The sequence below is a fragment of the Argiope bruennichi genome, chromosome X1 (assembly GCF_947563725.1).
Source record: "Argiope bruennichi chromosome X1, qqArgBrue1.1, whole genome shotgun sequence".
Classification (NCBI taxonomy): domain Eukaryota; kingdom Metazoa; phylum Arthropoda; class Arachnida; order Araneae; family Araneidae; genus Argiope; species Argiope bruennichi.
This window is the reverse complement of record NC_079162.1, coordinates 39,888,322-39,916,239: the sequence shown is the minus strand read 5'-3', so window position 1 is coordinate 39,916,239 and position 27,918 is coordinate 39,888,322. Positions and strand designations below refer to the sequence as shown.

Sequence of the window (27,918 nt, the reverse complement as noted above, 5' to 3'; positions counted from 1 at the left end):
TGAAGGGATAAAAATCCTTAATGCTTTGCAGATCACTGAATTCCCTTACTTGAAACGACACGTGTCGAAGAAATCCCGGTCAGAGCCACATAATATAAAATCACTGGGGGGAAACATTTCGTTGTCTTTTCCTCTACTCTTGTGCCGTGAACTGGCGTATCTCGTCGCTTCCTTCTTGTAGATAAATTGTGCCTCCTGGGATAGAATAAATCGAGTTCAGAAATTCAAAAGTGTCTTCTCTCTTCTCGGCTGCGAAACTGCTTTAAAAATATGTTTTTACATATATATATATATGTAATGATATTTTAAAATCTTAGTTTAATCCAAATCAATTTCAAAGCTTTATCTTAATTTAGCCCTTAATAATTTCATTATCTTATTTCCTGATCCAATTCCACTTTCTCTATTTAATTAAATCAAGAGAAGTTTTATAAAATTGCTGAATCGGCTAAACGCTGACACTTTCACACGCTCCTCTGCGTGAAGGGACAAAATACTGCTGACTTTACAAATTCTTCTAAAAGATTCCTGTGTTTCCCTTGCTTTTTGATTGACATGCCATGGAAATCCCTATTAAAACATTACAGTATATAAGACAGAGATAATTTGTTTCTTCCTTTTTTTACGCCACTTCTTGACTAATCTGTTGCTGTGAGCGGACGTGCTTGTCTGCAGCTTGTACATAAACATGCCTGCCTGCCTCCCGTGAGAGAAATAAAAAATAAAAAAAAAAAGCGAACTTTGAAACTTTAGTGAGTCTTTTTGTCTTCGAAACTGCATTCTGCTTCAAACAAAAATATGATTACATTATATATATTTTATATATTGCACTAAGTGCATTGTCCAACACTGTTTTGATGACTGTTTTTTTTATTTGTAATTATATACAATACTATAATAATTACAATTACTGCAGATAATTTTAAGATATGTTGAGGCTTGTATATGAAATATTGAGCTCTTAAACAGACAACAATAAGTTTAAACAAACACAAATATTCTGTTTCTTGTTATTAAGTATGGAGTTCGTTATGCATTAATTATTATAAGAAATTATTGGTGGGAATGTTTGTAAAATTAAATAGTTAAAATCCTACAATGTATTTATTAGGAAATAAAATTCCCATTTTCAGTAATTTCTTATTTTTTATTAATGACCTTCTTTAGTGAGCCGACGAGTAAAAATTCTAACTTACCGTAGACAGAGACTGTCCTCCACATGTAGAGACTATCAATAAAATATATGGGAAGGGAAGTAATTTTTAACTGTAAATTTCGTATTTTTTGCTGCCGATGAATGCCAGATGAAAAGCTGTCGACGTTTTGAAATTTGAGATTGCGTCCTTAAATGCATCGTTTTAGAACAATACAGAAAGCTTAATATAACGGAAAAACTTTTCGAATGAGCTGAAATAACAATTTATTTTGTCAGGAGAATTTTAAAAGTTGAAATTTTGGATCTTATTATTAATAAAATTGATAGAAGAAATACAGAACCAAACTAAAATCAAAATTATTTCATAAAATATACATTTTTTCTTTTGGAACTTTGTAATAAACTTATGAAAGCTTGAAAGCTGTCTATATGTAGTTTGCAACATTATAGGAATTATGTATCAGTGCTTTTGCATTGCTGTGTTTATAAATATCGTTTCAGCTGGAACTTGTAAGTTTACTATATTTATTATTCCCTTTTTCACCTTCTTTCGTGATTTGTGAAATCTTTACATTTTCAATACGATGTAGAAATTTCGTTTATTTATTTTGCAATATGGTATGATTGTGGGAAAAGGCAACGACCAGCATTAATATGTGAAATATATTTATTAAGATTAAAGGAGAAAAGATAAAACATTACTACATAGAACATAAAAGATTCATGAGCGTGAGCTGCACGTCTTGCAGTCTCACTGCCCAACTCTCGTCTGCCAATAATGGCGGGAAAGCATTACGTGATTAATGACGTGACGCAACATGGCCAACATGACGCCATACAGGATACGGGATCTGTCAGCGCTTCCCACATCGGCCATCATGACAGGATAGGCGACCTCGCCTTATGGTATACAGTACAATGAAGTAAATATATAAAACAAACAGCAAATACAGGAAAATAATAATATGTAAAATTGAAATATTCACAAGATAAAACAATCAAAATAGTCATACCATCCGTGACAGTATAAGTATATAGCAATATTATAGCGTGCACTGGAAATATCGAATAACTAACTAAAAATAAAAATAATATTAGTGTTCAGCATATAAAAATACAATAACACAAAATAAATAGAATAAAAATCAAAGTCTTTATCGTCCAAATATACACACACAAAAAGAAGGAAAATAGTTCTTTCTCTTTAAGTAGTGTTCAGTGTTTTCTTTTGAAACACAATTCAAGTGATATGTTCTATATTGCTGGACCATGGTTTCATATATTCTGCACAAGTTGAAGTTTTTGATGGCCCATCGAAGAAATCACACTTTTCAACATCGTATGTGTCGTTTGCTTTAATTTTGATCACTTTATATGGTCCGAGAAATTTTTGTTTCAATTTCAGACCAGGGCCAAATTGAGTGCGCTTGATTGCGACGAGATCATTCAATTGAAATTTTTGAGCATGTTTCCTACGCAGATTGTAGGTACGGCGATTTTCTTCTTGGATTTTGAGGATTTGTTGTTTTGCATCTTTACGGAGTTCATCACGCTGTTGGAGAAATGCAGACTGGATCTCTTCGTTGACAATTTCGAGGATTTTTATATCATGCTCAGATTTCATTTTAGTTCCAAACAGAATTTCGAATGGAGTAGAATTGATACTTCGTTGAAATGTAGAATTAATAATTTGCTGAACGGAAGCAACATGGCTATACCATTTCTCAGGGTTTTCTATGGATAGCTTGGAGAGTACAGATATGATAGTAGAATTAAGTCTTTCTACCTGACCGTTTGATCTAGGAAGTCCAGCTGTAATAGCAATATGGGTGATATGCTGATGTTCACAATATTCTTTGAATGACGTAGATGTGAAAGCGGTACCTCTGTCCGTAATAATCCTTGAAAGATTACCGAAAACTGATCTTTGGCATTCGAGCTTATTGAGAACTTCAGCGGTGTCGGTGGACTTGGTCGGGTAAAGCCACACAAACTTCGTAAAGGAATCGATGATTACCAGAATATGCTTATATTTCTTAGAAGTGCTGGGAAGAGGACCCAGATGATCAATATGGTATGTATGAAAGGGAGTATCGTCTTTGTCAAGTGGATGCAAAGTGCCATCTAATTTGCCACGTTTTCTGTTATTTAGAATGCATGTTACACAGTTGCGTATACATCGTTCAATTTTCTCTTTCAAGTTCGGAGTAAAGAATTCTTTGTTTAACATTTCCTGCGTGCGTTTTACTGCAAAATGGCCTCGTTCATGACAGGATTTAATAATGTTGGCCTGCATATCATCAGGTACGACAAGTAAATCGATTCCGTCTATGTTCTTATATAAAATGTTGTTCTTGACTATGTAGTTCTCGTAAGGTGCATTTTGAAGTAATGCTTTTATAGCTGTAATATGCTCATCTGTCTGTTGAGCTTTGAAAATTTGAAGATTGACACAGTCTTGAATGATCATGCAGCATGGGCTTCGGCTAAGAGCGTCGGCATGAGTCATCTTTGAACCGGTTCGATGCTCTATTTCGTAGTCAAAATCCTGAAGGTATAATGCCCATCGCGAAATGCGGGAATTCATTTCTTTTTTATTTAACGTTTTGACGAATGCATTACAGTCTGTGATAATTTTAAAGTGTGATCCGAGGATGTAAATTCGGAATTTTTTAGGTGCTTCTACAATGGCGAGTACCTCCAGTTCATAGCTAGTGTATTTTCTTTCGCTGTCAGACGTTTTCTTGGACATATAATACACTGGATGGAATTTGTTATCATCTTTGGATTTTTGTAGTAGGACTGCCCCCAAGCCATCAATTGACGCGTCTGTATGAATTTCAATGGGACTGCCTTGATTAAAAATAGTTAGAACGGGTTTATCAGAAAGTAACTGTTTTAAACGTAAAAACGCAGTTTTTTGCTGAGCTTGAAATAGAAAGGGGCTGTCCTTACGAAGAAGATCACTAAGTGGTTTTGCTATAGTAGAGTATGAGGGGATAAATTTTCTAAAGTATCCCGTAAGACCTAGAAAACGTTGTACGTCTTTTGCATTTTTTAACTCAGGATAATTAAGAACGGCTTTAGTTTTGGAGGGTGAAGGGAGCAATTTGCCGTGTTCTACTACGTGACCCAAAAATTCAATCTGACTATACAAAAATTGACATTTTTTAAAGTTTATATCTAGTCCATAATCGCGAGCTACTTTTAGAACAGTGTTAAGGCGTTCGAGAGCCTCAGATTCATTATTTGCGGGAATGACGATGTCATCCATATACGGGAGGACAATGCCTTTTGCAATAAGATCAAGAAAAACGGCATTTATGTATCGCATAAAGACAGGAGGACATGAACTTAAACCGAATGGCATATAACGGAATTGAAATTGACCTGTATTTGTGACGAAACTGATGTAACAACGACTTTTTTCTTTTACCGGCACATGAAAAAATCCGTTACGCAAATCGAGAGTACTGAAAATTTTAGCATTTTGAAGACGATCTAAAATGTCATCAATTAATGGTAGTGGATAATGGTCTTTAACTAATTTACGATTTAATTTTCTATAATCTATACAGACTCTATGTTTTCCATCTTTCTTACGAACTACGACAACTTGACTAGCATAGGGTGAAGAACATGGTTCTATAATTCGATTTTTTAACCACTCGTCTATCTGCGCATTTACTATATCACGTTCGGCAAAGGGTAAACGTCGAGGAGTGTGGAAAATTGGCTCATCGTCAGTAAGCGTTATATTAAGTGCGATGTTCGCGGTTTTAGTTTTGTTAGGTTTATAGGCTAACAAAATCTGTTCAACCTCATTGCGAGTTTGTTTAGAAATATTCGGACCTATATCAAACGTGGGAGTTTCGGCAGAAATAGCCATTATAAAACTGTCAGTTTCAACAGGATCATCAGATTTTGGAAAATACAACACCGTCAGGTTTAATTGTCAAATTTGCCTGATTTATTACGTCGCAACCTATTATTAGGTCATAAGTAGTACAATTATTAGGTACCACAGAAATAAAAACAGGAAAACTTTGTTTGTCAATAATAATTTCAGATTCAAAGGAACCTATTATTTTAGTTTGGGAAAAACCGAATCCAGTTAGTGTTATCTTGTTATTCGTCAACGGCGGCGATCCTAGTTTAATCCATGCAGAATGTTTGAGAAGTGTCGAAAAACTACCAGTATCGACTAATCCGGAAAGTGTATTATTAAGAATAACAACCTCTTTATGCATATTCGACGGAGAATGCAATAAATGTAAAGTGTTGACATTATCACGTGGGGTAGAACTGTCATTCCGAGTAGTACGATGACAATCGGAAGATTTATGTCCGAAAAGATTACAAGAAAGACATTTAGGACCACGATTACGATTTGGGCAAGACTTTGCGATATGTCCAAAATCGTTACAGTTAAAACAACGCGTCTTACTGTTAGTCGGATTACTAAGATTCGATTTTGATTCTCTTTGTTGGACAGGGATTTTATGTATTGTACCACGTCTTTGGCCGTCATTAGCATATCTAGAATACGACATCTTTGAATTATTTGCGTTCATTGCACTTACGATAGTTTCGAAAATTCGTAATTTTTCTTTAAATTCAGAATAACATTTTGCACCGTAAAGAATAATTTTATCAGAAGGGGAACCCTGTATCCCATTTATTGTGTATTGAATAACAGAACATTCATCAATAAAGGGTTTCAGACTGATTCGCAATTTCACGCATGGCAATAAAATATTGCATAAAAGTTTCATTCGAGCGCATTTTACGTCTTTCTAGTTGTTTATGTATTTCAATAGAAGTTACTTTATCGGAAAATTCATTAATTAATGTACTTTTAAAAGCATGATAGGAATTTAGATTTCTTTGAGAGAATAAAAAAGATTTAGCTGCGCCCGAAACTAACCTCTTTACCAAGATTAATTTTTGTTGTTCGCTTAAAGAAGGAAAAAGCGAAAAATTCTCTTCAACATCGGAAAAAAAACTTTTAATCGAATAGGAATCATTTCCTGTGAAGTTTCTACAACTACCACAGAGATCGCGTAATAAAAAACAAAACTGAAGGTTTATTTCATTCATCGTTTGGTTATTCGAGGGATCATTTTCGAGTGATTCCCTTTTGGCGCCAGTAATTAATGCCTGACTGTTATTTATTAATGTTTCGTCTGAAGTTACGGGGATGGGGAAGGAAGAATTATTGTCCGTATTACTCATAGAGCTGTTATTACTAGATGAACTTTCGGTTTGAGAAACCTTTTGAGGAGACAAAGGTTTTTCTTCTGTTTCCGATAAAAAACTAGTATCTAGCGAGTTCTGAAATTCATTTAAATTTGTTAGAGCTTTAAAAATATTTTCACACAAATCATCTTTGTTACTTTCGTTTACTTCTAAATGTAATAAATCAGAAACGGAGATAAAATCAGACAAAGAAAAATTATTCAACAACTCTTGTTTATGTTTTTCTACATCTAAATTTTCAAATCTTTCAAAATTTCTCATTCTTTTTCGAGAAGAATGGTCAAAATTACTGTAACCTAACACAGAGTTAAGCAATTTTACTGAATTAGTTTTTGCATATTTAAGGGAGTTAGCGATTAATTGAATATCGTCTAGTTTTAAAGACATTGTAATGAATTAAAACAGAACTAATGCACATTCACTCGGGATTAAAATTTAAAGGGAGAATGAAATAAAGGAACGTACTATAAATTACAAACTTGGGAAAAAATTGCGCCTACCTGGTTGGGAGCAGTCGAATTATTCACTCTTAAATGTTCCTTTTTTTTTTTTTTTAAAGCAGCCAGTATATGTCAGCACAGTTGCACAGGAACACGAAGTAATTGAACCTTTAACGTTTTCACTTGAATCATATCCATCAAAAACGTGCACTAACGTCCATTCACCAGTCCAGTAAAATATCCACGGCAAAAATCCACTCTTATCAAAATTTTTAGCATCAATTTAACGTCTTAAATTGTACTAACGTCCGCAGCTTTTCAACAATTTGGCGGGATTTGCTAGGGGTATTCACGAGAAAGGCCGAGCCCCCAAAAATGTGGGAAAAGGCAACGACCAGCATTAATATGTGAAATATATTTATTAAGATTAAAGGAGAAAAGATAAAACATTACTACATAGAACATAAAAGATACATGAGCGTGAGCTGCACGTCTTGCAGTCTCACTGCCCAACTCTCGTCTGCCAATAATGGCGGGAAAGCATTACGTGATTAATGACGTGACGCAACATGGCCAACATGGCGCCATACAGGATACGGGATCTGTCAGCGCTTCCCACATGATTTAACTGATAAATACCAAATATCTTAAAATTATTTTAATCAAACTATACTTACTGCTTTAAAGTCCTTCAATATGTATTAAACTTTATTGAAAAAAAAACTTATTTCATTTATAATGTGGAATTAAAAAATTCTTATCTAATACAGTTATTGAAATAAATGATTATTGTTATACCTGCTTGCTTTTTTCCTTGTATGTCATTTCTTCAAAATAAAAAAAAAGACATTAAAATATTTGATAGTTTATGACTTATTTAAATATTTCAGAATCCGGCTAGAACTTTTCAGAAGCTCTAAGCATTTTGTAAATCTTTATAACAGGTTGTATGGATTATACAATATTAGGAATCCATTGTTCTTTGTTTCTGCATTTGACAAGGTCTTAAATGGAATCAGTTGTAATGTGTTACTCATTATGCAGTTATTTAAATTTTAAGCTAAATTTCTAATTTTGCTGGTTTTATTCATATTTTTGTAATATTTAAAATGCTAATATCTTTTAGATTCCAACAATCCCAAGCAAGATATTGCCCATTTAGTGGAGTTTGTTACTCAGTTGAAGCATTTGAAAATTGTTGGTAGCTTCAAATATTTTGAATCTAGTAACATCATCCCCAATTATCTGTCTTATGATCTTTCGATGTTTAAGTTTTTAGAAACAGTCGAGGTGAGTTGAGTATTTTTATTAAAATAAATCATACTTAAATTTTATTGAGTTGAACTATGCTGCAAATGTTTATGTACATATATTTTCCTGTTTGTTTAAATATGTCATGGTTCAAACACCTTGTAATCATAATGTGGGAATTTTATCAGTGAGATATGCTGTCTTAAGTCATCATCTCTTGACTATAATTTTTGGATTATGTGATCAGTGATCTATAGTTCTCATGTAACTTCAGAATCTTCGTTGATCAATTAAAAGTGAATGTTATTCTTATTAATTTACATATTCAACGTCAATGATATCTTTTTTTTATTTAAACGGAATTTGAACTATTCAGAAAACATTAATGTACCTTTAAAAATTGTATTTATTTTATGAATTGACCTTACAGAATGTATAAATTTACAATATGTTTCCATGTTTTTAAAGGAAATTCTCATGTCTTCTGATTTTTTTATTAATAGTTAATTATTAGCGTTATGCACAATAATATAATAAGATCCTTCAGTAAGTAACAAGCCAAAGGATCTGAAACAGTGAGCATTTATAGGTAGCTCAAGAACTTTTACTGTAATTGTAGAGATATTTATCCCAGTAAGATACTAAAACCATTCTAGTGAAATACTGGAAATGTTTGAAAAACATTTCTATTTCTTCATATCCGCATCTAGTTATTGTCGCTCTCTTCTTAAAAATGTCTTGAGTTCATCAAACACTACGAAATCACAAGTTAAAAAGATCGAGTTGTGGAAGGCATGATTAATAAATTTTCTGAATTTTATCTAAAACTATCTGGAAGGAGAGAAATGGGAGTAAAAAAGTTTCCGAGTCTTTCCAATTGATCAACCATCACAATAAGTGGTTGTTGATCCCAAACTTTCCTTTTTTTCTTACTTTCATACTCTAAGCTCAAAATACCGCTTGCTATTTCAAGCTTGCCTGATTTGCAGCTGTTTTGGCGGACGCTTGTAATCGGCTATTCTCTTACATCCGCCAAATACAAATGATATCGATCTAAATTTCCTTTCCTGAGTGAGATTTTTCGTGACATCATTAATTAATTCTCCTTTATTTTGACAATATTGTCCTGAATAACAGTATTTCATGACATCTTTGTTACTCATTATTTAACGAATATTAATAAAAACGTAAAAATAGGTTTATTTTCAATAAATCAATCAATAAAATTTGCAAAAATAATATAAATTTTATAAAAAATAATCAGTTTATCTTGTTCTGAAGATGTGGCCTGTTCAGTTGTATTTATCCTTCAATAAATAGCGGAATCTGGGTCCAGTTGTAATAGTTCTTGGAAAAAAGTTTGTATTTTTTAATATATTTGCGATTCCTTAATTATAACTACTTTTTTTAATAAATTAACTATTCATTCATAATACACATGAAAAAGCATTAAACAGTTCTATTGGTTTTAGCACCAGGAATATTTTTTGAAAACATGTCGGCTATTATAACTTTTCCCGGATATGGAGCATGCTTTAAGAAACATGGGGCAAATTGTACCAATAAAAGCCACAATGTTTAAAGTTATTTTTTCTTTGCCATTTTTTATTAGAGTTTACATAAGGCATTTGATAATTATTATCACTTAGCATAAATGGTGATAAATGATATAGTTATATAATGAAATAAAATTATTTAACCAACCAACAGTCAGTGTGCATAAAGAGAAGTTAATACAAGCAAACCATAAACTGCTTCCTATCGCACGCATTTTTTGCCCACATTCTGCAAAGTAAGCATGGAACTCATTCTCCTACATCAGAAATGTGGATTGCGATTACCTGTTGGTATTTTCATAGCTTCGGGGCTGAAATGTTCCTAATTTGAAACTCGATTTTGCCGTGTAAACGGATTTGATGTACGCTAAAGCTCTCGCAGCTGAGTACCCTTCCCTTTGTATGTCGCGGAAAGGGGGAGAGGAGCGTTTGTTAGTAATTGTCTACCATTGTTTCTATAATTTCCATTTTCATGACAATTAAAATCTTTACATACAGTGAGGTTTTTTTTTTTTTTTTTTAAATATGTACCAGTAATGGCAATCCTAATTGCATTCATTTTCCATTTGGAGTTTTTTTACATTGCTGCTTGGTGCATGCACATTGGCCTCTGAGTGCCTTAAGACTCTGAAATCTGCATCTTAACTGCTTCATTTTAGTGAATAATTTGAAAAAATTCCGATTGACAAGAGTTTGATTTAAAATTCAGGTGATTCAGAGTGATATAAAATTCAACGAATTGTCTGTTAAGGAAGGTATGAGAAACAAAAAAAAAAAAAAAGCCAATGTCACATTGGAAAGTATAACTGAAACGCTAAATTGATTATCTAGAGGACATTATTTGAGATCTCTGTAGTTGGGTTTAAGTGTTGGTCAGGCTCGATTCTACCAGGCGTGCATGCATGAAATGACTGAACATTAAGGGCGCTACTTTTCTCCTTTGAATGCCAATAACTTGCCTTAAAGAAGAAAAAAATCAAAGTTTGTAGTGTTTTAGTGTTTGTTTCTGCAGTCTTTGTTATCGTTAAAAATTATTATTAAATCGTTATATTTTTAATCATAGTTATAAAAATATAACGTAGCTAATGGTACATTATATTAAATTTGATTTATAAAATTTTTACATAAAATATGTTGAAAGTTGAAGAAATGAATGTTCAAAATGAAAATAAAATATGTCGCTTTTATCATTTTTTAGAGCTTTATTAATCTGGTGTGTATTTTATTTTCTAGTTTTTCCCTCCCCTTCTTAAATCGGCGCTACTGGCTGCAGACACGTTGGCTAGGTATTAATTACAGTATTGAGAATATTACTTTCCTGGTAATAGATCCATTTCTATTTGAGCACTTTGCTGATAATATTTCTATTCAAGAAAGATATCGGCTTTTAGATATTTCATACGACAGAACGTTCGTAAATGAGTTCGGAAAAGATAATCTGTGCAAATTTTGCTTCAAAAGAAGCGATGAATTTAGTGCAGTATTGCGATTGCAACCTGACTTCCGCTGAAAAGAAATAAAGTCGAAAAAAAAGACATATCGAAATTGATTGCAATGAAATCTGCTCATTTTTCTGATTTATCTTCATTAACAATAAGTCTTCCCATTTATATACATTAGTATCCATTGTTTATTCCAATATGTAGTATATTTAAATTTTAATTTAATGTAAAATCTTTGATTACCAATGTAATTCAATAATATACACTGGTGTGCAAAACTTAAGCAATAGGTGTTCATTTTGTCGTACCTCCAAGAGAAATCATCTGGTAGACATGAAATTTAGAAATGAGAAGCAGCATTTTATACTTAAACGATGACGAAAGTATAGCGCAAAAATTAATACAATTCATACAGTATAGAATCAAACAAATAAATGCGATATTGAACTTATATTATCGTCACACAGGATTGTCTTTCCAAGAGGAAGAACAACAAGCAGATGTTCCTTCGTATGAGATATGACCTTCCCTTACTGCAATGGTTGCTTCGCGCCATCTCTCCATACTGAGACCAGATTTTTCAACAGTTCTTAAGGCAAGAGTGCCTATTCCTCAAACAGCATCTGTTTCAGTTGTTGGGTGCTTCCCGGAGGATGTAATTGTGCCACAAGGCGTCTCCCCAAAGCACTCCACATCAATTTGTTCTATGGAATTTAAGTCAGGGGAGAACGCCGGCCAATCCTTTCAAGTGAAATCTTCACTTTCCAGTAGCTGCTAAACATCAACAGTCCGGTGTGGCCGTGTATTGCCATCCATAAAAAAAGAAGTCTGGTTTAATAGCACCTCTTAACAGACGCACATGAGGAAGGATCACCTTCATACAATATCGATCACCGGTTACAGAACCTCTGTCGAAAACGTGGTGGTCAATCCGCCCGTTCAGCAAAATGTCTCCCCAGCCCAGAGGCGGTGGCAGCAATTTTCTGACGGGGGGGGCAAGTAACATTTCTCAAATTTAGCTGCCAGATATCACATAATAATCAATTTTACAAGTAATTAGCTTATATAATTAATAAAAAACTAATTATAATAAGTAATAATTTGGACTGTTTATCAAGTAATTATTGTATATATATTTACAAATAAACTTGATATAGAAACAGTAACGTTTTTTTGACAGAAAGAAGAGAAATAAAGGAAATTTAGAATTTAGAGCATAAATATCACAACAAATAAAATATGCCGCTTTGATATTGTAAACAAATTTGCACATTATTTTTAAAATCTCATGACTAAATAAAATAATTGCTGAAATAATAGAAAATAATTATTAATTTATTATTACACGTACATACATATATTATACGCAAAATTTTAAATAATGTAACTGAAAAACATAGCATTTCATTTTAATTTATGATTATTATTTACATATTACCGATCTTTTCTGTTTCGTTTGCTAAGCTCTCTTTTTTAAAATAATCGTTTTTAAAAAATTCACTGGAATTTAATAAATCAGAAAGAGGAAGAACTGACTTAAATCAAATACATAATGTTAAAATTATATTATATAAAACCCAATCATTTTTAAAGCATTCAAATACAATAAATGTTTTTTTTTTTATTTTAATATGAACATCTACAAGGATTTATATTTGCAAAACTTTTTTAGATATATTTAAAACATATGTTTTTATAAATTAATAATTAATACAAGATTAAAGTAAAATAATAAGTAGGATATTATTTACCTCATACAAAGCAGGTTTAGTTCTTCTATACAAGTTATAGTATTTTTAGCTCAGTCTTGTAACTGCTTCGATTGAAAATAATTGTTTTGAAGAACGTTGTCTTGAACCCTTGGTAACAGCTTGCGATATTTAGCCATTCGAAGCTGAAGGGATCGAGTAATTTTACAACTGAATTTCTCTCGGCCATAAATTTATGAAGGTCAGCCTATTTTAGCCCCCTTTTTAACAGATGTGGGGTATCATCAAGTTACAGAGCCTGGTAAATGTTTCCAGTGTACAAATAAGATATTGCTCTATTTGCCTTATAACAGTGTACACAAGAAAAAGTAGTGCACTGTCAATGCTTCAGAACAAAGTTCTTAAGAATTTATTCTAGAAAGGCGTACATTTTACTGAGGAGAAAAAAAAATCAGTAAACTATAATTTTTATGTTTATATTTTTCTAACGTTAAATATATACATTAAAGAATATGGACATATCTGAATTACAGAAGTATATATATTTTTCTTACGTTGAGATACCAAAAAAGCAAAAAGAATTGTTACGGAATGATTAAAAAATATATGTAGTTCTTCAAAAAGATATTTTATATCTTTTTTAAAGAAGCAATTCTTATGAATCATGCAGAATACTTTTTAAAATTGTGATGCTGACGAAAATCAAAATTGCATATTTTTCTAAAGAAAGAATGAAAAGGAGCTCCCAGTTTGTTTGTTTTTCTAGAAACGAATAATTTGTATTCTTGTTATAAAAATATAACATTTCTTAAATTTCATGAAAGAACTTATAATCTGCATAATGTAATTATTTAAATGTTTATATAACTTGAATCGATATAAAACGCGTATCTATATTTAAAAAAGCTAATATGTTAGAATTTAAGAATGAAAATAATTGCTTGACAAGTTTCTTCATGAAGTTACATATCTCTTACAGGAAAAAGAAATTTTATAATTGAGATGGAAAGAATGAAAGAGTCTTAATTCATTTTTAACAAAGCAAGCAGAACAAAAGGTTAAAATGTGCAAGTGTTAGGCTCCAATAATTTGTTTTTATACCTGTTAGTTTTTGCTATTAAAATCATTTTTCAACTATTATTTCCTTCTTAATTCTTTTGTTAGAATTATGTTACATTTAAAAAAAATTGTAATATATAGAGAAAATGCAAAACTGATGAATTAGTTCCCTTAAAGTCATTCAAAAATGAAAATTTTAAAATACATTTTTAATTCTATTTATGTGTTCTGTACTCGTCAAGCGAAACTTGAAAACTGTCTATCTTCAAAAACTTGGTAAAAAAAATGCCAATATCTTGAGAGAATTAAACTTTAATCTTAATATAAATTCAGGTTACTGCGGCTGTGTATATATGTTATAGATCTAAAGAACCGAGCCGAAATAAATCAAATCCTGTATACTTATTATTGAATCCTGTATACTTATTATTTGTGTTGTGTGTTTTTTTCTCCTGTTCACCTGCTATCTTATCGCATGTACAGTCAAATGTGCAAACCTCATCGGTATCCGTCGCATTGATTTCTTAGCCAAAAAAAAAAAAAAAAAAAAAAAAAAAAAAAAAGCAACCGCGATATTTTATTTACTTGTCCTTTCGTAAACTTTTCTGCCGAAAGTGATGCAAACTATAGGTTGACTATCCGACAGTGAAATTAGATGTCCAATTACCTCTCATTTTTACATCCACCGCTTCGATTTCTTAGTCAACCAATAGAGAATAATCGGCAAAATGCGACGCTTTTCACCTCGTCGGTTATTATGCCAAATATTGAGCAAACTATTGGTTGAATATACGACAGTTTCATCTTATGTTCAACAATCTATCGACAGAACTCCACCGACATATGTCGCATGTATATCTTACTCGACCAATCAAAAATAGTCGGCAAAATATAACACCCAATTCACCTGCCATTTTATCACTTGTATTGCCGAATGTAGCGCAAACGTCACCGGAGTCCGTCGCACTGATTTCTTAGGTGAAAAAAAATTGCAAATGCGTTATTTTATTCACTTTTTTGTTTCGTCGGCATTTCTGCTGAATGTAATGCAAACTATAGGCTGAATATCCGACAATTAAATTAGATGTCTGATTACCTCTCATTTTAACATCCACCGGTCACCGATGGGGGGAGCAATTGCCCTCTTGCCCCCCCCACTGTCGCCGCCTCTACCCCACGCGACAACTCCAGGACCATGGTAATGATCTCCTTCCGTGATAATACTGGAATAAAACCGTGTCCCAACCTCTCTCCAAGTCAATTGGCGTGTAGAATCGCTTGTGGCACTGAAACACTCTCATCCGTAGAGAGAACACGGCTCCATTGAAGAAATGTCCAGTTTTTGTGCTCCTTACACCATTCTAAACGGTGTCGCGGATGGTCAACTTTAAAAGGGATGCAGCTTTCAGGACGGCGGGCGAATAAGCCACCTTTTGAAGGTGTCTGGCCACAGTAAACCTCGACACTTGTCGCTTTGTTGCTATATACAGTTGTTGCTAAGCGATGGCGCTTGGTATCTGGTATCGGGCTGTTTTCCCCTGTAGGACGATATATAGTTCATTTACTGCAGTTGTTTTCCTAGGGAGTCCACCACCAACCTTTCTAACAGCTGTACCTATGATTTGAAAGGCTTTCTAAGCGCGCGAAACGACACTTTTGTTGATTCCGAACTATTCAGCTACACTGGTCAAACTTCGCCCCTCCTCCAGCGTTCCGATCATTCTTCCAGTGTGAAGTTATCCAGGTGATTTCTTCTAACCAAATTTCACGAAAGAGCTCACTTGCATATGCAGCGAATGTCTTTGCGTCTCCTTTCTTCCTTTCATTGTAGTCTTGAGCTGCGCGCACCGACCGCACTTGTTTTGCATACACTCACGTCGCCTATGGCGTTTTGTTCCTGACATTTGCATGCACATCATCCTTCAGCTGAATAGCGTGTTCATTGTACTAATCGCAATAACCCCTTTTCTGCAATTTCTGGGCTATCTGCTTAAAATTTATGTAGTTGCTTAAGTTTTGCACACCATTATAAGTTTAAAATGTTTCTTTCTTAATAAACCCTCCATTTAGTACGCCTTATTTTCTAATCGGAACTTCGTTTGTAATAACATATATATTTTCTTTCTTATTTTTATGATATAAATTTGAAAAACTTGAGGATCTCTGTATTATAGAGTGAAGAACAGCTGAAACTGAATAGCACAATAGTAGCTTTGCACCTCTAATCGGGCTTGCGCCAGTAATTTACTGTTTCGACTGCATATAGAGAATATACAACACTTTGTGAATATTGAGATGTCTGATCTTATGTTTGAAGTAATTCGAGATAATGGAAAGGCTGCAGATAAATTGTAAGTAAAATGATATCCGAACAAATATGTACTGCATCATGAAATGTTTGTGAATTTTCTCCAGTTTCTGTGAATACGGAATATATTGAATTGCATATATTATACAGGATAATTATGAAATGCACCCCTATCTGCTTCAGATGAACAGATATTTTTTCGTGTAAAACAAAATCTTGGCCCAAGTGTATGTGCCGATGACCATGATTTTACAGTTTCTCCATCCAGTGTATGGTGCTCATTACATGGGAAGTATTAAAATCCATTCCATCTGCAATGTGCCCAGTTATTGGAAATTACCCATGACATATGGAATTACTACGCTGGTGCTTGCAAAAGTGACTAGAACTTAGCTTTTTTTTTTTTCAATCTTTTCTGTTTCTTTCACTTGTGAAGATATTTTTAATATTCTCAATATTCTTGTGTGGATTCATCAAAGTGCACAAGATGCCCAATAATAATTTAGGTCTTGTCCCTAATCATTCTGATTTGAAGACCAGCCATACTGCATTTTACCGAACGACATGTTTATCCTGGAATCGCATTGTTCTTGTACATTTGCCCTGCAATGAGATTCCTCCATAATTGGGTTGCAGCTCTTTTTTTTCAAAGGTTGCTGTGATTATTTGAGCAATACTTTTGGAACTCAGTGGATTCAATACTCTGGATTTGTTCCATGACCTCTGTGACCCCCTGATTTAACTAGCCTGGATTTCTTCTATTAGGAAACTCTCAGAACCTCAGTCTAAAAAGTTTGTAGTGACTTCACAACAGACTTCATTAAAAAATCTCCATCCTCACTCAAAATATTCGTGAAATGCCAGTTATTTACGAAAGGTTCTCTAGTCCATGTTGTGATTCATGTTTAACTATGAATGGCAAGCACTCCGAGTAGCTGTTCTGAGGCTTTAAATGCACATGTACTATTTTATTGTAACTTATCATGAGATAAAGATCATTTATCCATTATTTGTTTGTTATTTCTGCATCATTATGTGTTTTCTAGCATATTGGGGTGACGTTTCTGGTCATGCTTTCCTAAGTGATTGAGGCCTGTTTTCTAAATTTCTTAACTGTTTTATATGCTGAATTTTAAATTACCTTGTGTATCTTGAATATCATAATTAAAATCCCCATCCCAACTTTTAATTGTTATTTATAATTGAAGGGTTTGCTGCAAAAAGGTTGTAGCTCCAACTTAGGGGAGTTTGTTACATGCACTATCATGTAATAATAATAATAATAATAAAAACTTGTTCGTTTGGTGCCAGAAAGATGTAGCTCCAATCGTTAGTTCTTGCTTTACTCAAGCGATGGAGCTGTCTGTCTCGTTAGTAATATAGAGGTAGTTCCTGGAGCTATCGCCAGTTTCACGCATCGATCCTGCCTTCGGAAACATTGAAAAACGTACAAGGAAAGTAGAAAGAGTTTTTCTAACATGTGAATATGCTGGTCTCATAGAGAAGACAAGTGAAAAGTTTGTTACTAAAGTTACCCAAGGAATGATCTCAACTTCGTTGACCTATTAAAAGGTTTCTTCCGGAAAACTCCTTACGTTATTTCTAAGGGTAATAACAAAAGTATTTTATAACGAAATATAGAGTTTTTTCTTATGAAAAATCTAAAAATTTATGCAGGAAACTAATTATGTAGAGAGAGTTATAGACTGCTCTGTAACAAGCCAGTAAGAATATTCTATATCCAAAACACTACTCCGTTAATGTTAAACAAGATTCAGCCATCTTACTCGCACTCCCTTCCACTTAAGAGCGCAAAATGTAAGGATATAATGGAACTAGCTCACAAATACGCCCCACAAAATGATATGCAGTTTCACAATGGCCTACAACCCGACGACACAGCAGATGAGTCCGACATTACAGAGGGGGAGTGTGATGAGTAATGGGAATATAATTTTTTTTTTATTTTTTTTTTTAAAGCTAAGTGAGGTAGACAGACTATCAATTTAGTCGAAAGGAAGAAGTAGCTACAACATTCCAACATGTGCCACGTCATCTGGAAAAGATATTTTTGAGTGAAAACACTATGTAGGATATATAGTATACTTTGCTACATATTATACTCAATATTCCTACATATTGAGTATTATATGTAGGAGCAATTAAGAAGATTGATCAAAAGGAAACTATTCACACAATTTGAAATTTAGAATTTTCAAACGTTTTTTTACGGTTTTCTGCAAGCTTGAATAATTGGAGCTACCTCCTTCTTATAGCAAACCCTTCAATTCTTGAAAAGATTAATATGTTTTAAATTTTGAAATTCTCTTTACAGCAGCAGTTGATGTCTTTCTTTTTGGGTCTTTTTTTTTTTTTTTTTTTTTTCATTTGTGATGCCTTGATTTGTAAATTAAATTTTAATCATTGGTTTGTAATTAAACTTTTGTAAGTAAAAATAGCATATCTTTAACAAAGAAATTTGCATTTCTTTTTTTTTTTAAATGGAATTTTAAGTTATGGATTTAAATAACTTTTCTGTAAATTATAGCTTCTTAAAATGTATCCTTGTGCCAATACTGCTTTCTTTGTGTCTAATGTACACAGTGGCATTGCGTGACAGAGGCAGTGGGATCGGCAAAATTTCGCAATAAATAATAATATCTTGTAATCTGAGCTGGTCTGGTGGCCTCTATATAACGAACTGCGGATAACAATAATGCTGCTTTAGTGGCTGGAAGGTATTTAGGAGTCCATCAAATAATAAAAGAAATAAATTCCAAAGTTGAATTTGTGCCTTGCCCAAACTGGTTTAAATTTAATATGTTTGCATGCTGCCTCAATTAAGGCGAATTCAGTAGATTAAAATGCTGGTATTTTTTTTTTTTTCCATGTCCACACATCGTTTGGAAGTTCTGATATTGGCTACAGACAAAAATTTTAAAAAAGATGCAGGATATGCTGTGGATTGCAATGGGCGATGACGTAAATATGACACGGCATCATTACGAAGACATTTTGATCATTCTGGCAAAACTGACAGAGGAAGATGAAAATATAAATTGAAAAACAGACGAATGAATTTCGCTAGTTACAATGCTTTAATTTTACTTTTCTTTGTTTCTAGATACTCTTGCAATATGTGTAATTACGAATTCAATTAGGCATAAAATTATTTATAAGCAAAGATACACGACTGAAAATTCAGAAAGTATTTTGTAGACCGTACTTTTAGAGAAGGAGAGAAATTAATAGACGGTGCGATAAGTAATGCAAAAGATTTATGTAAAGACCTTGGCATTTCCAAGTGAGAAGGCGCATTTTTGATGACAGATCCCAATTTGTCTCATGAAAATGAAATGGCAGCAGTTTTCTCCGTTAGATGGAATAATTGTAAAATTTCGTGAGAGGTTTCAGCAGCTCCCGGATTTGGCAGTACGCATCAGCCGAAATTGACGAACAAGGCTTCAATGCACTTGTGAGTTCGACAACGGATTTTTAAAGGCTTAAGCAACGAAAAAAAATTATTATTGTTGTTCCTCTTGGATTATTACAATTTACTGTGAAATCCAAGCTGTCCAGTATTATGATAATACTCCGAATATTCCTCACAATTTCTATGCGCAATGCCAGCTGTGAGAAAAACTTCAAAATTCAACATCAACAATAATCTCACCAGTTGGCTAACTTCTCTGTTGAGCAAGAAGTATATTATGCTACATATGTTGATAGTGCATTAACCCTTATCGTGGCAAGATTGCTTTTTTGAAGGGAAAAAAATGTATATAGGTAGCTTCTTTACGCTATAAAAAACATCAAAAAATAAATAAAAAACTCTAGAATGCCATGTGTTTAATAAAACCAAGTTAAAAATTATTTTATAGTGGTAGTATATTTTTATGAAGTTGTATGTATGGTATACTATACAAAATGAACATAAGGGTTAAAGGACTTTGCTGTTAGATTTAGTTAAAGACAGAAGTTTTATTTTTAATTATATTAATGTTTCGAAAAATGTATTTCGTAAAAGTGTCATTGAAGTTCTGATTGGAAGTTTATTTGTATTTTAAATTCTTTTCACTGTTATTCGTTATGTGCTCTTAATTTTCTGTAATAATATCTTAATCTTATCGATTCATATCACAAATGTTGTGTATATATCAATAAGTCGCTTATGTATTAAAATTTTGTAACAAATTTATTTATTATATTACGCAACATACATACATAATTTCTTTTTTTCTATCCTGTATAATAAATACACAAAAGCAAAATTACTCTTGCTGAAAATTCTTGAGAATTTTTGTAAATTTTGGAGCTTTTTGGGGGTTGAATACCTAAATAAAGGAGCGACAAATTTGACGAATGTCCCGGCAGCTGAAACCCACATAAGCCACTACTGTTGTATTTATAAGGAAATATATTTGTATGGATTCCAAAAAAAAAAAAAAGTTCTCTTAGATTTCCTATTACTTATTCTTTTTATGTATTATGAATTTGCTCTTCATTTAAAGAAGCTGTGATGACCTAATGTTAACACTTCGTTTTAAACAGCAGAAAGATCCAAATGTGAAGTTGATTCCACTGAAACTACGCCTTATATATATGGACATGAAGCACGTTAAATCTATTTTCAGAGTTAATCGACCTCTTCCGTTGGTGTGGTGGATAAGTTTTGAGAAGGCGTAATAGCTCAGTAGTTCTTGTCATCTCAACAATGTTCAAAATTACATGGTCCCTCCAAAATATTTCTCGTGCAGCTTTAAAACGAGACGTTAATTTAAGTTATTTTTATCCTTCATTTGAAGTTATTTTCCAGTGCTAAACTCACGATAAATTAAAGTTCGGGGGGGGGGGGGAATGAAATAATAGTGAGTGTCTGTTTTGTTTTTCCCCGTCTTACCAAAGGTTTACTAGTTGGAAAAAAATAATTATATATATATTGTACCATTCCATTCAGCTAAATACTTAGTATTGGTATTTGGCTTTCTTTGTAGCTTATCATAATCTTTTATGTTAGACTTAAGTTTTCTAATGATCTTTTTATAAATTGTATGTTTGCTGTCTTAGGAACGATGCGTATAATGCCGACTGCCCTTTAATTTACATTTTGTTTGCTAATGCTTTAATATCTATTTTTTTTAATTATTGTTTGTTTACATTTGTTTCTGGCCATCTATCTACACTGCTTGAAAATTGCTAAGGAACAAGTGATTTATGCAAAATTATGTCTCAGACAGCTAACCAATAAAATTAGATTCAAGTTGAGAGGGCGTGGTAGACCAGGACTCGTTATCTATATAATAGACATTGCATGCAAGTTCATGATTCGTACGAAAATTCGTGCTGCTTGATATTTGACCCAAAGTAGTGCAGGATGTTATAAAAGTTTTTTCTCTGAAATTCTGTTTGGTCTTGCAATAATTAAGTGCAAAATGTCAGCAAGACATCATTTGAGTGCTTACGATCGTGGACGAGCAGTATGCCGACTGGAAGCAGGTCAAAGTGTCACCACTGTAGCTGCTGCAATGAGTGTCATCTCGCGATTAAAGATGGCCGCTAAGGTGGAAATGCTTTGTAAAAGCATGCCGGGAGTCGTGGTAGGAACACCACATCTTTAGAGGATCGCTATATAGCCCTCGTGGCAAAAAGGAACAGAAATTAAACTCCTGGCCAGATAGCTGCAAACCTTGCAACCGCTACCGTACGCATGTTTCTGCAAGAACCATCTCACGGCGATTAAATCAAGTTGGTTTGTATGCACGGAAGCCTGTTCATCCCGCTTGCATCCCGCTTCAACCACACCATCGTCATGAGAGATTTCACTGGTGTAAGGAACATGTTGGTTGGGATATCCAAAAATGATGAGTGATGTTTTCAGACTAATCTCGTTTCAATGTGATAAGTGATTCTGGCCACCAATTACTGTGGGCAGAGCGTGGAACACGTTATGCAATAGTTTGTTAGTGAACGTGATCGGTAAGGCCCAGGCGTGATGGTGTGGGCAGGCATCATGCACAATGGCAGAACACCACTTCACATCTTTGAGGAAGCATTACATCGCAACGGTATTGCAGAGAGGTTATTCTGGATCATGTTCGTCTTTTTTGGGGTACTGTAGGTCCAGACTTTTTGTTTATCGACGATAATGCGGGGCCACACAGAAGCGTTACGGTAGCGGACACACTGCAAAGTGAAAATATTGTCCGTATTAAACGGCATGCTTACTCTCCCGACTTAAATCCAATTGAACATGCCTGGGATATTCTTGGCAGACGTGTTTCACAAAGAACCATCCCTCTCCAAACAGTGCAAGAATTCAAATTCGCCTTGAGAGAGGAATGGGACAATATCTCCCAAGAATTCCTCGATAGTTTAGTGGAGAGCACGGAGAACAGATGCAAAATGTGCATTAGTGTCCGTGGTCATCACACATCTTTCTAAGGTAGTCATGTCTGCATCATTCTGACCTGAAGATCAATTTTTGTGGGGCTCTTTGGAAATCATCCAAGGAGCATCTTTTTTATTTTCAAGTTTTTAATTCTTCGATGTGTCGATATCTGCACCATCTTGCACTATAATAAATGCACATCCTCCCTACTAAATATGTAATTAGTTTCATTTTTTCAATAATTGTCTGTACTTAATTATTCCGAAAAACGTAACTGTCCCTTAGCAATTGTCAAGCAGTGTAATTAGATTATGGCTTTTTTGCTATCTCTTAATTATAATAGAGAAGGGGATAATTTAATTAAAAAGTAAATTTGAATCACGTGCGATGACAACCAATGTGTTAAAAAAATATTTCATCGAATTTTTTTCTCTCTCTCTCTCTCTCTCTTTCTCTTTTTAGATTTTAAATGGCCAGTTGGAAAAGAATTTGATTGCTGTCGGTGCTTTAAGAAGAAGACTTAAAACAATAAAAATTCGGCAATCCTTAACGAATTTGTCTACCTTTTTGCTCTGTGAGATACTGCATTGGTGCCCTGTCATGGATCCTGTGCAAAATTGGCCTTTCTGGCAGGCTGTTACTGATGCAAATTTTAGTCATAATAACTTAACAAAGATACACCCGTGCATTGTAAGTATTTTATAAAATAAAATAAATGCTAAATTTAGTGTTTTAACGATCTTTTAACAATATTTTCTTAAAGCACACCTCCCCCCTCCACCACCATCAATACATTAAATCTTGTACCAATCCAGAGCTAGTAACGTCACATCTTTAAAAATTAAAATTGTGGATTATGAACATGTTGGGTTTTCTTTTTTTTCTAATGATAGTATAATTCTTCTGTAAAATTCGTGCATTCTTGTTAAGCATAAAATTAATGATATTATTTTTAAATATTAAAATAAAATTTAAAAAATTAATCACAGGCGGACCATTATACACACTTTTTTTTGGATTTGTTTTGCTGTTTAGGAATTCAAAATTAATTCAAGATTTGCTAAATATTGATTTTCTGCTTATAAATTAGATGCAAATGATAAATCTACCCAAGTGGAAAATCAAGTTTAATTTATGATTATTCTTCTAATACTTATGTAATTATAGATTTCCTTTAACTCTTTTGGCAATTTTTGCTTTGCGGTTGAATTTTGAGACGCATCTCTCTCTGATATGTTTAGTTCTGTTAATTCTTTTTATTTGTTTGTTGTTGTTTTTTGTAATTTTAATACCACTGAAAGCGAGAGAGAAAAAAGTAAACGATAGTTTCTTAACGGTCGTTTTTTTTTTTTTTTTTTGGTTATTGATATACTAAACTTGCAAGATCATCATCTTCTCTACAGAACCCATATGAATTTAGAATGTCAGTTATTGTTGAAAACATTTGAAGCATTTAAAATTGTAAATGATCCTCGGTGACACTACATTTTAATATACCTTTCTTCTGGTCAATTTAGTGGATACAAAAGATTGAGACAATTTAAGACATATTTTTACTATTTATTTTACATTTTTCCTTTGATTCCCAATTTATGTCATATTAACTTAAAACTATTTGCTGCTATTAATAATCATTCAATTATTCTATTAAAAGTTTTCAAAATAATCCTCTTAATGGCAGTCCAGTGCGTTTTTAAAAAAATGATAATGATATTAATTTTTTTGAAATTTACCTTCGAAACTTTGGTAGAAAAAATATAGAAGAGGCTTGAGTTTCTGCAAAGAGTATCTTTTTATATCTGCAGTGATTAATTGCTCTTAATTTGATCAAATATGAAATTCTTACTTGTGATAAAGAGAAATTGTAAATAGAATGAGACTAGTGGTGACTTGCTGTAGATATGTTTAAATAGTGTTTAATTAGAGATTTATTGTGCATTATATATTTAGTTCTATATATTTCTTAATTGTTTTTCAAATTCAACAAATGTTTATTGATTATATGACATGTATTTTGTCGATAACATTTTCAATTTGCCTAGAATTTTATTCCAAGGAGCGATGTCTAATGATATAAAATTATAAAAGGGCATGTAAAACAACTTTCTTCTTTTGGTACCTTAGCGTGGTAGTTTACAAATTTTGTGTAAATGATGTTTGCCTGATTCTGTTGCACTTTATTGTGCAATTATGAATTGAAATATGAAGCATACATTAACTTTTAAGATTTAGTATGTTTGTGTATAATATTGTAATTGTATTATAGTTTTGAAAGTAGTATTAATGTAATATTTATTATTTGCATTACAATGTTAATGAATAATGAAAGAAATTCTATGTCTACTATGTTTAAAAAAAACAACTTGGAAATATTTATTTAACATATTATGCAATAAAGATTCTGCTGTGTTTGAAATTCTTTATTTTCCAATTCTTATCAAAATAATTCAGGTATAATTTATTCACCATGTTCCTCCTCCTTTTTTTTTTTTTTTTAAATTTGAAGTAAATATGATAATGTATATTTGCATGTATCAAATCAGTCCAACTCGAGGGAAGGCTTGATATAGCACTATTTAGGAATTAGTGGATCATATAAAACTTGTTGACATTTATGTTCTTGGAATGTTAATTTTACAATAATTAGTTCTTGAATTCATTACATATTTTAAATACACCATGAAGATCAAAACAACAAAAGTTTTGATACTGTGTTAAGTTACTATGTTTTACAATACCATGCATTTTGTCCTTCTTGATGAGACTTTTTGAATTCTATTTTTTAAATATATAGTTATGATATAAATGTGCATGAAAGAGATGCTTCAATTTATGATTATGTTTTTAGCAGGTTTATTTTTTTAAGCAATCGTTCAGGCGATGTAAATACTACTGTTGACATGAATTTTAAAACATACTTTACATAAATACTATTTTTTCATAAATTGCCATCTTATACCATTGACAAGTTAAAGTTCTCTCCATTGTTTAGTAAGTTTCAAAATGTAGTGCTTTCAAACTGCAGATTTAAGTTTACATGTAAAAATAATTTTATTATATAGTTATGAATTGACAGAAGGAAGAAAAGAAATATTTCCAGAGCTTATAAATTACAAATAAAAACAGTTTGCATTTTAGCTTAAATTGGCGGATTTGATGTAATAAACATTTTTTAATGTGACACTTATTTGTTTTTGTCTGTTTTTTTCTTCCAGAAACTATTAGCTGCAGTTCAGAAAATCGACTTAAGTTATAATGAGATAGAATTAATTGAAAATATGGAGACACTTTCAGAATTATCTGTTTTGATATTGTCCCATAACAAAATTCGAGATTTGGACCATTTACATACTCGCCTTGGGAATATACATTCACTTAATCTTTCTTCAAATAGGATTAAATGTTTGCACGGTAAGTTTGACGTTTCTTAAAACTTTACTTATTTTTATATTTTATTTATTTGTTCTTAAAATGTTATTATATATGTATGCATGCGAAATTGCAGTTATGTGTATTTATATAGTATTATTTTATTTCTTAAATTCAAATGAATGGTTCAAGTTTGGCACATACCAGAAATACAGAACAAAAGCAGAATTAAGCATCGGAAAGTTATTATAAAAATATTTTCTTCAGTGTTCACTTGACTTTTGAACTTTCTTCTTGAACTTTACATTTTCTAGTACGCTGTTAATGAGAAATTTTTAATCACCACCATTTTAGAGAGTTAATACCAGTTTTAAAAGTTAATACCGTGTGACTTATGACCCTTGAGCCATAATACCGTTTTGCTTATTCTGTGGAATCTCGTATTTGACTTATTATTTTCCAAATGGGTTTCGTTTTAATTTTGTCATGGATTATTTTGAGCAGATGGACTGCAATTAATTCCCGCAAACAGTTATTGTGGAAAGTATGTGCATTCTTGTTTATTGTGTGTGTGTGTGTGTGTGTGTGTGTGTGTGTGTGTGTGTGTGTGTGTGTGTGTGTGTGTGTGTGTGTGTGTGTGTGTGTGTGTGTGTGTGTGTGTGTGTGTGTGTGTGTGTGTGTGTGTGTGTGTGTGTGTGTGTGTGTGTGTGTGTGTGTGAGTTGAGTTGAGTTAATTGAGTTGAGTTGAGTTAATTGAGTTTTAATTGGCAGATCTGTGTTTAAAAAAATGCAAAACTTGATATAATCAACGTTTGATTCAGAAAACAGCAACAACTATGCTGCATACAGTCCTCATGAATTGGAGCAAATGATAATCTGAATGAATTGCTGCAGATAATAATAAATTTGTCTGTACAGTTAGAATTGCAATATATATATAATTTCGCTTAATGAGCGTAATTCGTTCTCGAATCTTACTGGTTATGCGAAACATTTTTTTTCATTGGATCAATGTAAAAGAGAATATTGCGTTCCATTCCTAAAAAAATACTCTAGTGTGTGAATGTCATCTTCGTATGAGCTAATAGTCAGACTTCTGCCCTCGGGTGCTCAGGGGTCTTTAACTTCAGAAGCTATTGCACAAACTCGGCTTAAATCGCTGACTTCGTCGCTTGTCCATGACGCCATAAGTAACCATCAATAACATACTTCTTTTTCATATTACGTTGGGATATTGTGCCGCTTAGCAGAGTGTTGCGCATTTTTTGACGATTCAGTTAATTATAAATTTTACAGTTCCAGTTCTAATTTGAAAATATATATATATATGAACAAACAAGCGTTAAACACGGACCAAGTAAAACAAGCAAGATTCTACGCTTGACTTCACGTAGAATCTTGGTTGTTTCTTGGTCTGTGTCCTCATCATTTGTTATGCAAAACGTCACTTATTAAGGGAATCTTTTTTTACAAATTGGTTAGCTCGTTATGCGAGGTTTGACTGTATTTTTTATTTAATTTCTGTACGAACCATTGTTATAATACTGCATGGCTATTACAATCATTAGCAACAATCGTGCTGTTGCACTATTTTTACATAGAAAATAAGGTTGACGTTTTTTTTTTTTTTTTTTTTTTGCTGCATATTTTAACATAATTTTTTTCTTTTTATTAGATCTATTGATCTCTGATCATGCTGAGGCGATTTATTAATTTTTGTTATTGTTTCCTTATTGCAGGCTTATCGAAATTATTTTCTGTATCAGAGCTCTTTTTAGAAAATAATTTGATCACCTCAATGGCAGAAATTTCTAATCTAAGTAAATTGCCATGTCTTGGAAATCTGAATCTTCAAAATAACCCTGTGACATTTACCGTTGATTACAGGCCTCAACTATTGTTAAAGTTGGGATCTCTTGCTCCAGAAGTATGATTTTTTTAAAAATTATTGTACATAAAACTTTTTTGTGCAAAACTCATT

The 27,918-nt window shown here is 32.7% G+C and overlaps 1 protein-coding gene across 2 annotated transcripts in view; it reads left to right on the top strand.

Annotated features, from left to right (window-relative positions):
• The window catches only part of LOC129958519 (nischarin-like), a 61,766-nt gene that overhangs the window by 20,337 nt on the left and 13,511 nt on the right, over positions 1-27,918 (top strand). For both annotated transcript variants that reach the window (XM_056071048.1, XM_056071049.1), the window contains exons 6-9: positions 7,982-8,145; positions 23,031-23,258; positions 25,784-25,979; positions 27,677-27,864. In XM_056071048.1, coding sequence (XP_055927023.1) covers positions 7,982-8,145; positions 23,031-23,258; positions 25,784-25,979; positions 27,677-27,864 — 776 coding nt within the window. The remainder of the gene's footprint in view (positions 1-7,981; positions 8,146-23,030; positions 23,259-25,783; positions 25,980-27,676; positions 27,865-27,918) is intronic.